This window comes from Nymphaea colorata, chromosome 10, assembly GCF_008831285.2.
Source record: "Nymphaea colorata isolate Beijing-Zhang1983 chromosome 10, ASM883128v2, whole genome shotgun sequence".
Classification (NCBI taxonomy): Eukaryota; Viridiplantae; Streptophyta; class Magnoliopsida; order Nymphaeales; family Nymphaeaceae; genus Nymphaea; species Nymphaea colorata.
In genome coordinates, this window is record NC_045147.1 from 24379287 (window position 1) to 24392259 (window position 12973).

Consider the following 12973-nt stretch of genomic DNA (forward strand, 5'->3'; position numbering starts at 1 on the left):
TTTGTCAAGTGTTTATAGCACGATGAATGTGGAAAATTGGTTTGGAAAATTGCGTATGGTCCATGTCAGGCTGGTCCATACTTGTTAGCTTTTTCTAGCCGGTTATTTTCTTAATTGTATTCTTGATTCTTCCATGGTAGTGAAAAAAGCTCAGTGTGCAGGAGCAGTAAATGTAAGAGTATCTTGTCTTCTACCCACGTAAATCTTTGTACCTTCGTTTGCTTATTCTTCTTCTTCAGTAAAATGCTTGGCGTTTTCGTTATCACTGCACCGAAAAGCAAGTTTGCGGTCCGGTCTCTCAGGCCATCTATTCTATTAATTAGAACCACAACTAATCAAGCATTTATTTGTTGTGGACTCCCAGGCCATCTATTCTATTAATTAGAACCACAACTAATCAAGCATTTATTTGTTGTGGAAGGTATGTAGCTCTCCAATACAGAAATGGGTTCTTAGTTGACTTGGCAGTTGGACATGTCAACAGATAAGATTCGAATTGAATGTGCCCATTATCATATCTCAAAATTTTCCATTCGAATATAAATAAATAAAAGTTTGTCTTATAGAAATTTGAATCCAAGTTCACAATTCAAATTCAATTTGAAACCCATTTTTAATTTCACAGCCAAATTCAAGTCCAAATTTTAAACCGAACCTGAACCACATAATGATATGTCAAAAACAGATTTGAAAATGGATGTGTATTAGAGGCAGAATGTTTAGAACAAATTTAGAATCTGAATCCGATCTGATATAAATTTTTCTTATCTTGAATTTAATTCAAATTTTTATTAGATATCAAATTATTCTTCATATCTGACAGTTTTAAAGCAGTTGGGCTAGATATCAGCCTGAATTAGATCTATTGACTTCTCTATTAGCAGTGTACTGTTGATGAAACACTGATAAAGAAGTGTGTGGTATTGCCCATTCAATTTGCTTACCGGATTTAAGATCCATTTGATTTTTACTCTTTTCCTTTCCATCATTAGATTTTTCCTGATAAACAATCTTTCCTATTGAGATTTCCATAGTAGCCGTTGGTTTATGTCAATTCATCCTTCCATAACATTATAACACTTTCGTTCTTGTATTTTGAAACGTTTCATCTAATCTAGGTTAGCTATTAACCCATACATATTATTTGTAAAAGGAAACATCAGTAATGCATTTATTATATTCCATTCACACACTCACATATCGTTCAACAAGAAAAATATCATCTAGGATCGTGGGTGGTTCAAAAGAAGTACAAAATTTGAGGCTGACATTCATTTGCTCCTAAGGGTCTTGCGGAAGGTGACAATAATTGTGCAAAGCTACAAGATGTTGAAAGGCTGCTAGGATAAAAACCGACTCTTTCATGGGCCATTTAATTAGTAACAAAATTTAAGAGTTGAAGGTATATTAAGTTTTGGTAGTAAGATTTTCAAAATATTAAAAAAATGGAAGGAAAAAATATTTAAGAAAATAAAAGAGCGTGTCAAATATGAACAAGATTAAAAATCACAATATATATTTTTAATTAATACCGTGCAAATCTATAAATAACCTTACCATCTGCATTGGTATTAATTAATATAAAAGGAAATTATTGTTTTGAAATAGTGTAAATAGATAACAGTATTTTGAAAATGCGTCTAGATGATGAGGTCTAGTATGAAAAGAAACTCCATATAAAGGGGTGGTGTTCGAGCAAGGAATTGGTACCAAGCAGAGGCAGAAATTAAGATGGGTCTGAGGAACGGCATTCCCGCCAGTTTGCGACGGCTCTCTTTCCCTGTCATCATTCTGGCCTACTTGTTGCTCATATTTTTCGGAAGCTCTCACGCCAAAAAGGTGGCGAGGGATGTGAAGGGAGGTGGCCCAGGTAGGTACGTTAGCTACCGGGGTCTTCGTCCAGGTTTAGGGCATCCTGTTTATCGTTATCCGGGTTGCCGTTATAAAGCTGGTTGTTCACGGGAGCCCCTTGGGCCGAGCACCTCACTTCCATGAAAGGCCACTCTTTAGCAAATAAAGGATTAATTTCCTCCATGTAAATACCTATTCCATTACTTTGGGATTCGAGAACAGTACCTTCTTCGAGTCGCCTTGTTGCCTCTGTCTTTAACACTTGCCCTTACGGATTACATGCAGATAATAAGCACTAGTACGTAGCTGTGGTTCGCGGAAGGTTGCCACAAGAACAAGAGGAAAAAAAAGTCAAAACGATTGCCCATAACAGCAAGCGTCAAGTCTTAAACCCTTGTTTCCAGCTTCAGGCATGCGATGCGAGCTGGTAAATCTTGTTCGGACAGCAGGTTTATGTAATAAATCTGGAGATATGTATGATGCCGATGGAGAGACCAAGAGTGGTGGGTGGCATTGTTATCATGTACATGACTGTAAGTCTGCTGCCGCTCTTTTACGAGCATGGAATATTGCCTCAATAAAAGTTTTCCTTCAAGATGGTATTACAATTGAAGCTCGCTTTTTTGGCGCATATGTTAAGCAAACCTTGTGCGATTATGCTTACAGTGACGATTTTTTTTATTAAAAAAAACTTTTGTATGACATGGGTTGAGAATAGGTCTAATAATCTTGTTACCAGAGGGGAGCCAAATTTGGGACTGTGCAGGCAGCAGCCCCGCACTAGACTTGGGTTAAAATCAAGAACACAAACATATTGGGCTTGGAAGATTCTATCAGTTAGGCAGCCGAACAACAAAACGTTATATCAAGTCTTGCTTTTTTGAACATGAAGACTGCGTTAGTGTGCTTAAATAGTTTTGCTAATCCTCGTTGCATGTGTGAAAAAACCTACAATTGTGCTACTATAGTTCTGTTAAGGCCAGTTTGGTTTCTTACAAAATAAACTCAGATTAACCTCTAAACACGTGTTCATTTGATGGTGATCATAAACGGAAGGATGGATGAAGAGCACGAATCTGGAATAAGGAAGCAATGAACCCGGGGAAAAGCTGAGAGGCATGGTCGATTATGAAGAAAATCGTTGATAATTAAAATAATTCACAACCATGAGGCATGAACCTTCTGAAAAGGAAAGAAAGAGGGAGAAGAATGACACCCGTGTTGCACAGCAAGGAAGCGTATACCGTCGGGGCCTGTCTAGGCTTCAGTGGGTCTTACGACAACTCATTCTAATCCAATTTAATTTCTTTTTGAGTGAGACTAGGGCCTGAGTTAAGTTGAAGAAAATTTGATTGAAACAGGGTCCAATTACTAGCTAATATTTATGTATAGTTCCGTTGGTTTCTTGTCAGATTCCAGACGTGGGCTTAGTTAGAGTTGTGAATTAAAATCCTTGTGTCTTCTTCTTCTTTCTCTTATCCCTTTCATTCTCTTGGTGTCATAAGTGTGTGTGTGTGTGCATCTATGAGAGAGGGTCTGGCTCATCAAGATTATCTGATAAATGTGATATATATGAATGGAGGTAACCTATTTCCTCATACCTATAGTGTCATAGTTGACCGTCCCTACCAATACAAGAAAGGTTTAAATACAAACAAGGAAAGCAAACGTAAGTGAGAAGCCATGTAACATTAATGAGCCCACTTGCTGCAAACATGTTTTACGGCGACAGGCTATTCCTTTCTCTCAAAAAATAATACTCTACTTTGCATTAGTGCAGCATGTACCTTTTAAAATTTTATCGATCAATGCACGTAGGCAGACGAAGCTACGTGGCCATTAAAGTCTCATGGGAAGCGGCTTCAACAGCCCTACTGTGGGGCTATCATTTTTTTTTAGCTCTCACCCTTGTCCCCGCTTGGCGTATATGGGCATGTATCTCCTGGTGGCTGGTTTGGATCACTCTCGCAACAACGTCTTCCATTGATTGCACATCTTTTGTGTGGCGTTTCTAGCGATCGAGAAGGCTTTTTTGCAGCTAAATGTTGTTTCTAGCTTTTCCACTATTTTATTTATTTATTTTGATTTTGTCTTTTTAAAACTGTACTGCGGCATCCATTACTTTTAGTTTTGTTTAATGCAAGTTCCTTTTTTTTTGTCTCTCTCTCTCCCCCTCCCTAAATAAAAGTCGGATGAATGGTTGGAATTTGTAAGGTAGATTTGAGTATGATAAAACTTTGCTACGTTTGTATTTGTATTTGAATATGCGATCTCCTATAAAATCTGATATGGTATTTAAGGGCCAAGTACACACGCTACCTCCTACTACCAAAGGTCATGCATGTTCTTCCCGGCATATATGGCCTAAAATGGATTCACCTGTTCTCTTAATTATGTTCTTCCGGGTGAAATGCTTGGTGTTAAGTGACTCCCTGCATTTTTTTTTACTATTGTTTAGAGAAGCTCGTACACTTTTAAAATTTTATTCAGGCTTGACAAGATGGTCCTAAGTCTCATGGGAAATTTACAATCATTTTTTTCTTTAACACTCTCATGTACTTCGTTTCGTTTTCTTTTCTTGTTTACGAAAGGATTAACATGGTGCATGTTTCCTTTACCCACTGAACGCCATCAGCCTTGAAGTCCATAAAACATGTCCTTTCATTTATAAAGGTTTTCTACAACGATTTTCAAAGATTGTTCCTAAATAATAGGAGCTATTACAATAGATATTTATCCTTCTTTATTTATTTGATAACTATGACTATCTTTTGTTTTGAAAGCTGCAGAATCTTCATCAGCAGCGATATCGCTGTCTTGATCTTAGTAAAGAAGTGCGTGGTCTTGCTAGATTATCACATTCGCATCTCGACTTTTGCTCTTTTCCATTTTATCATTAGATATTTCCATTTTTTTGGAGGTAATACTTGGAAGAAACTACCTCGCGCTGAGAAACTACCTTAGTTACTATATTGGCTAAGGGCCAAGTGGGTAGGTAAAACAAAACCCAATATCGTAAAATCAATTGATGAACTGGTGTCCAATTGGTTCAGAAATTCCGTTTTAATCAAAATGACTAAGCTTGACATGTCAAACGGCCAAAATCCGTTTTCTTTCTTATTCTAATCTGTGAAGACCTTAGGTTAAAAAAGCAAGCCCCGGTTTAGTTCACTCTTAAGCTAATTAATATGGTTAATTTTGAACAAAATTAGATTCAATACCAGATTCTTCTAATACATGAGATTGCTAACTCTTTTCAGAAGTCATGGTGATCGGTTTCTTCTGCGGAAGTTGGATATTATCAAGGCGTACGACAAAATTCGAAGGCCCTTACTACGACAAACCCATACTTCTTTGGGATTCTGTGAAGATTGGGTTAGCAAAATCATGCTTGTGTTTAATTTCTCTGCAGCATTTGCCCTTGTTGTCAATAGTAAAGAAGGTAAGTTCGTTCCTTCTTACAGAGGATTACGTTAGGGAGACCCAAAGTCTCCCATTCTCCACTTTGGTTATTGAAATTCTTTCTAGAATTTTGAGATGGGAGAGAGAAAGAGAGACTATGAATCTGCCCAAGATAATTGAAATGAAAGTGATCAGTCTAGGACTCTTCTATGCAGATGATATGGTTCTAGTAAGTAATGCTGATTTGGAGTTCCATTAGATGCAACAAATAGACATTATTTGAATTTGATAATGCCGCTGGTTTAACTATAAATCCCTCTAAGGCTTCAGTTATTTCATTCCATGTCGAGGAAGGGCAATGTAATTTGTTAACTTAAGAGTTGGGCAGCTCAAGGGCTAATCTTCCTGTCCAATCTCTTGATCTGCCATTATTTGTGGGAAAGTTGAAAGTGGAGTTTCACGGACCATTGATCGCTAAAATTAACAAGCATTTGGCTTGCTGGAAAAGAAGATTGTTGCCAACAACAGGACGTATTTGTTTGGTGAAACATATGATTTTTCAAGTTGTTGGTTATTGGATGGCATCTTTCAAGCTTCCATATGAGGTTATTGGATGACATCCCCAAAAGTTTCTCTCTCTCTCTCTCTCTCTCTCTGTATATATATATGAAACTTTTGTGTGTGTGTATATATATATATCTATAGTGGATTAAGATTAATGACTCTTAAAGGTACATATATTATATTACATCATAAAATTAAATTAATGCATAAAAATCAATGCAATATGTTACCGTGTCGTCGTTAAGTTCTCTTTCATCCTTGAACTTTGTACACTTCTTATATTTGTATGACGAGCTTAAGCTCGGACTGTCAAGCTGTACATAAACTACTAAAACTGTGGCGTTAAAAGGGCAGGGTTAAAACATGCTCTCCCATCTTATTTCAATTTGTTGTGGTAAATTTTTTTTACCAAGTTTAACGATCTACATAAGTTATGCATATTAATTCTTTATCAATTGTATATCACACGATGAATGTGGAAAATTGCGTATGGTCCATATGTCAAAGATGTTGGAGTGTGGAGTTTGATTCATACTTGTTATAGATCGGGTTAATTTCGTAAAGGCATTTATGTAATCTTACGTTTTATTTGTACTCTTGATTCTTCTATGGCAGTGAAAAAACCTCTACGTGCAGCAGACCTAAATGTAAAAGTATTCTGTCTTCAAACCACAAGTAAATCTTTGTACTTTTGTTTGCTTTTTCTTCTCCGATTTTTTTCTCTTGGTTTTTCATGAGAGGGTGTGAGAGCTAGCTCGTTCATAACAAAAGATGCCTATAAAAATCTAGTCGTCGTGCAGCAGGCAAGTCGTCCTGAAGCCACCAGCGAGTCATTGAAATGAACTTTAGAGAGAGAGAAAGAGAATAAAGGGCGAATTTAACGCCTCATATATAGAGAATGAATGTTCAGAAAGTGGTTTTCCAATTATCTTTTTCCTCCCACTCTAGTATAGCCTAGCTACTTTTTTTTTTTTTTTAAACAACTATATCTCCACTTAAAAAATAAATTATGAGCTCTAAGGAGGAAGTGACTTAAAGAGGCTTGGAAATCTAATTTCCCATTTTGCGACCTGTTTAGCTCATTTTCCAAACTCTCATTTTCATTGATTAAATTGGATGCTCTCTCTGATCTGCTGCTCCGGTGCCACGATGACATGCTATACCGGTCGTCTCGCATGTGCTTCCACGCATACATTGCTCAAGTATAATGATCCCCACATTAATTATGTTCAAATCGATCGTAGAAACAAATGACAAAAGTGCTTAAGGCGGTTGATTTTGAGCGCCTCCTTTCTTGACCTCTTCCTTTCCCTCCACGTCTTCAACTCTTCCACCTTCAATCTAGGATCTCTGTCAGTTTCACAACAAAAAGGGTTTACTGCCATTGCCTCACAATAAACCACTCAGATTCATTTTAAGGAGCTCTTTATAAATGGGTGGTGTTACAGCAAGAGATTGGCACCAAGCAGCGGCAGAAACTGATTCAGATTAGGATGGCCATGGGGAACCGTAGCGCCGCCGATTTGCGACCGCTCTCGTTCGCCATCATCATCCTGGCCGTCTTGTTGCTCGTATTTTCCGGAAGCGCTCAGGCCAGAAAGATGGCGAGGGATGGGAAGGGAGAAGGAAACATTTCCTACAGGGCCCTTCCCAAAGACCCAGTACATGCTCCTCCCATTCCGTATTGCCGTCAAAATCCTTATCATCCTCAATGTCGACGTTGCAGTTACGTTTACGGCTGTTCAATTCCCCCTGCTGGGAAGAGCGCCCCACTTCCATGAAACAAGGCCAGTACTCTTTACCATCACTTGGACTCGAGAATTGTACCATTTTCGAGTCGCCGTGGCTTTCCCGAGGTTAGTCTTGTTATTCTAATGATATATATATGTTTGCTCTTATGAATTTCATGCAGATAATAAGCAGTTGCAGAGTTAACCTTCCCCAGGTTAGTTGGTATGCGGGTGCAAGTGTGTTAATGAGTGTGGCATTTGTTCTAGGGCAACTGTATTTCCTCGTAGAGGTACATATATATATTATCATATCGTTGCATAGAAATCACATGCATAACGTCTCCTGCAATCACATGTATCTGGCGACTTCTCAATAGGTTCTTTCTGGTTGTGATGCAATCGTATTCCGTGAAACTCCTAACGGTCATGGGTATGTAGGCCCTCAACCACTTTATTGGGCAAATGATCACAAGATATTTACAAACAAAAAGTTAAAATCCCTCCCAAAGTCGATGCAAATTTACATCACAGATTCAGAGATGGGGTCCGGCCGGTTGTTGTTCTGAATGATCAGGCCCCCATTCCTTTTACACACAGGCACCGGTAAACACCTTCTGTCTTGCAGCTCGGCTTCTATCAAAGGGCAAGGGAACAAAGCCCTCTCATTTCATTGAATATTACTCTTCGCGACCAGTTTTCCCATCTCATTCTGTTTGCTTGAACTACAACGACCTCAGCTCCAACTTCTGCAATCGCTTCCAAACACCTGGATTTATGCACATGAAACAAACCTTGTGCAGTTATATGTACTTCAAAATGGACCTGCCTGCACATTCCTTCAAAAATGAACATGGAGATCCGTTCCAAACTTCTGTGTCACAGTCGCATGAAATATCACAACAAAATCGAATTTATAAACCGTGCATCACATATTCTCGGCTAAATCGGTTGTAATTACACACCCCACCAAAAAAAAAAAAGAACAATTACCTTTTTATAAAAATAAATGAAAATTGTAAAATTGAATCGAATTAGAATGGGCCCAGACAGGATGATTTGGGCAACAATGGTGCAAACAATCCTTGGATGCCCTTTCTTTCATTCAAGGATACTACAGATAATTTCATAATTAATTCAACTCTGAAAATGAAACATTTGCGAGTCTTATGCAAATGCGATGTTCAATATATATGTCGAAGAACCTGAATATAAACACAAAAAAGATTGCTGTTACTGTACAGGGAGGATCGGTTTATGGAAATTTGAAGTAAAAACCCCGACATTTTGGGGATAGAAGATATAAATACCATTCAATGACAGAAAACTACAAAACTTTTTACTCCATGCATGTCCCGTTTTTGCTGAGCACGAAGATTGCGCTAGTGTGCTTAGTTTTATTAAAAGCCTATTCCGTGTATGAGACAAGACTTATGTTTAGCTATTATGGTTTTCTTAAGGGCAATTTCCTTTTCTTACAAAACAAACCATGGGAAATTGTGAGCGCTAAACGAGGCCTGATAGCTGGAGAAGGTTGGTGTGGAGAAAGAGAATGCACCCTGATTGGTTTTGTTTATATTGCCACAAGCGGGGAGCAGGATCGTTTGAAGAAACGAGAATTTCAGTGTGCCAAACGGTACTATATTTGCAGAAACAGGAAGGAGGATGCAGATCACATCTTTCTTTTAAGTGTAATCTTGCAGTGAAAGTGTGAAAACATAGTGTGTCTCAGAGATTGAAGAAAAGGAGAAGAGCCCATTCGAGCATTATGAATCTACTCCTCTAATTGAGACTGATTAAATTGTCACTTTTGCAGCCATGTCCTAGGTATTCTTGTGCAATTTAAAATATTTATAATAGTAAGATATGTTAAAAGAAGCAACCTGGTCCCCCCCAATTTCCAACTTATCACATCCTTTGTTTCTGATATCTGTTCTTAGGAGACCCGGAAATACAAACACGCCCAATTTACAAAAATTTACGAGCAACTGAATCTGCATAACCGCCGGACATGGCAATGGCCATCGAGAAGATCTTACATCACACAACAAAAATGCTTGAATTGATTGCCTGCGAATTTTCTTTCAATAATAAGAATGAACTTAGTTCAATTTCCAATCTAGATCTAAATCAAAATAGAAAACATTTGGTAAAGTTGTCTCGATTAAATAAAATGTTTTCTGCGATATGGAAGTCCAACGGCGCCGCCCTGATAATTGGGTAAACAAGTGAAAAGGATTGGAGCATGCCGTTCACATGGGGTTGAGATATTATGTCGCCGACAGGTTGAGGGACGGCTGCTTAGGGATCATGACAGCTGTTCAGCGTATTAAAAACAACAGTTTTTTTTTCCTTTTTCTTCTTTTTTTTGGCAGAAACCGAGCATGTGATCATCTCTTCTTTGTCCAGTACATCTATATAGTCGAAACGAAGAATTTTACTGCGGGAAAAAATAACATTTTGATCTATTATGATCAAGGAGGTCTGTTGGAAATTTTTCACATGCAGCTATCAAACTATTAACCAAGCCAAACGCAACCAATGGTTTCCGTCACACATTAAGGGCGTAATTGCTCATTTCAGTGTGTGACGTTGGATTCAGCTGGCTTTTCATGTAGGTCAAAATCTTCTACCAATAAGGAATAAAATCAAGGTCAAATCCCCTTCATAGAATGCTGTCACAGGGGAGTTCATGAAATGGGCTTATGCAAGACATCTTTATCTGCATAATGCAGTTTATGTTTTTGCTGTCTGAAGATACGCCTTCAGAAAATCGACATGGAAAGAAATAACGACAAGATTATCAAGAAATTGCAGATTGATACTAATAGTTCATGCTCGGCAGCAATTCCTACAGAGCGTGAACTATATACTTGGAGAAAACATTTGGACACTAGTTTGAGGAAAACCAGATCGTAGGGCAGTTGCAGATAAAGCAAAGGTTATGGAGGAGGAGAGTGAGAGACATTACCAGGAGGAAGAGGCAACAGCGGTCGTTTTTGTGTGCCCATCCTCAACCTCTGCTGAAGCCATCCCTCTGCTATGCTGAAGCGATCGTCATCAACACTGCCCATCCACCGCCAGCCCCTTTCCTTTCCATCGTCTTCCATCCATGTCGTCACACTGCAGTACCCATATGAGAACCAAGGTTTTTGGTAACCATCACCAACAAATCGCCGCTGCCCCCAAAACAGCAGCATTTTGGGTGAAAAAAGAACCCCCACCCAGCTTCTGCAAAGCCTGGCCGAGCGACGTTTCGGAGGCAAAACGACGTCGCAACTCCATAATTTCATCGTAACAAACAAAAATGGCGTGCATAGAAGTTCAATTAAGATTCATCTTAAACAAAGTTAGTAATAAGATTCATCTTAAACAAAGTTAGTAATAAATGCTGTGTTCATCACCAAAAATTTTTAAAAATTGAAGTCGGAGGACCTTTTATAGGTCCTTATTAGCATATCGTTATGAGTAGTGTTTCAAAGATTAGGAGTTTGATAATCAAATCGAGCAAGGTGCGGATGCAGTGAAGCCGTCGACGATTCCACAGTTCAACGAAAGCACTCGTGATAATTGTTTTATTCACAAATACTAATAAAAGAACACAGAAGTGGTTTTTTGGAAAAAAGAAATTGAATTACTGAGAATCCAAAGAAAATAACATTTAATCAACATTCAACGTTGCTCTCTTAATCACGAAAGTGAATTTTGGTGATTTAAACTTCGAGTTCTTTTTCTTTGAAAAATAGAGCAGGCAGTAACCAATTCTTCCCAAGAAAATTGTCTTCTCTCGATTGATATACTTTGTGGGAAAACAGATAAAAGCGGTAAATGTAGGTTTTACTGCTTTTACTCATCTGTTAGCATAGCATAAATGCTTAGTACGTCCAGATACATGTCACGGAGTAGTGGAGCTCCTGAGTTAATTTTCTGCCGGAGCCTTTATGTGAAAGAGTAAATACAGCGCTGCGTGTGGGATCCATCCATCAATATCAATGGCTGTGCTGTTATTGGAGGAGACTGGGGAGGACAGCTCTCTCCCCATCTTCGATTGATTTAACGCCAAGCGGCCATCAGGGTTGTCCGGCAGTGAAGACCATCCCCCCATCAGAACACAGAGAGAGAGAGAGAGAGAAGCTGCAGGAGGAGATGGGGGAATTGCATCCCGGAAGGGTTTTCGGTTTTGTTCCCCTGCTGGTGGTGCTGTTGCTCGGGGCGGCGGGCTGGGAGGTAGGAGAAGCAGGGGGGGAGTTGATGATGGGGCAGGTGGAGCGGCAGCTCTCTGCAGGGTTGTTGGAGTGTGGAGGTGATTCGAAGGGCGCCGGGTGCTTTTCCGATGAGGAGGAGTTCGCGCTGGACTCTGAAACCAACCGAATGCTGCAGAGCGGTGCCGCGTACCTCAGCAATCTGCTGCTGAAAAAGGATGGTGTGCCATGCCGGATCCCTGGTCGTTCTTACACCAGCTGCGGATCCCCAGCCAGGTCTGTCTACAAATATAATCGCTGCTCTGGCACCTGCCTTCGTTTTAACATATAGTAGATCATTTAATCCAAGGCTGCCAGGCATTCAACAATACCCTCGACAGCTTGTTTCCTCTATCTCTACATATATATATATATGTACCTGGCGTTGAGTTGGTCTTCTCTTTCTCTTCCATGTATGTGCTACTTAGAGTCTGCTTCTTCCTGCGGCTCGCAATTGTACTTTATTGTGGCATGGGAAGAATGTCTTCGTCGTGTTTTCAATATACCAATGTTATCGTGCTGTATGTTTAGGTCTGTGCTGAATCAATTTGAGCTTTAATTTCTTGCCTAAATCGGAGGATGTTCCCAAGGAATTGAAGCCGAATATATACTTAAGAAGCACTGGATTAATCCAGACTCTGGCATTTAGCAGACATGCCCAAAAATTATGATAGCACTCAAGATTTGGCTCTCCAGTAAATGAAATGTTGGTAGTCCGGCTGTTTCCTTTTCATCCTGTAACGTCAACCATGGGTCTCAGCTTCCTGATTTTGCAGACGCCGGTTTGCTTTTGCGGGTAACTGTTAGAAAAAGAGCAGAGTCTCAGATGTATCCATTTTCGATTCTCTTTCCAGATTTTGAATCGTTCATCTTCAAACCCTTGCAAAATTTTATTTATACCTTCCAGACAAATTAAGCAGAAACAAGAATCGAGTTCGAAGTTTCAACACAGGTGATCCCATTCCCACGGTAAAAAAAACTTGGGTAATTAGTTTCTGAGTTGTTCTCACACAATATTTTGTCAGTCGTCGTCACAACTCGCCCCTCCACCCTCCCAGTTTTATAAGGATCGTTTGGCAACAAGAACAGTATGTGAATGTTGTGTACATCTGGCAAAGACATTTAGGAAACACTAGTTGTTAGTGTTCTTCCTGCCAAATGAAGGGTGTTCTGAAAGTTGATATCTAA

General features: G+C 39.2%; 1 protein-coding gene across 1 annotated transcript; it reads left to right on the forward strand.

Annotated features, from left to right (window-relative positions):
- Positions 1–11690: 11690 nt before the first annotated feature.
- Positions 11691–12077, forward strand: LOC116262705 (rapid alkalinization factor-like). The gene has a single exon (XM_031642187.1). It carries the CDS (start codon positions 11691–11693, stop codon positions 12075–12077), a length of 387 nt encoding a protein of 128 aa, XP_031498047.1.
- Positions 12078–12973: the final 896 nt, after the last annotated feature.

What these genes read in the sequence shown, in the direction of transcription:
- LOC116262705 (XM_031642187.1), top strand. Translation starts at nt 11,691, where the DNA reads ATGGGGGAATTGCATCCCGGAAGGGTTTTCGGTTTTGTTCCCCTGCTG.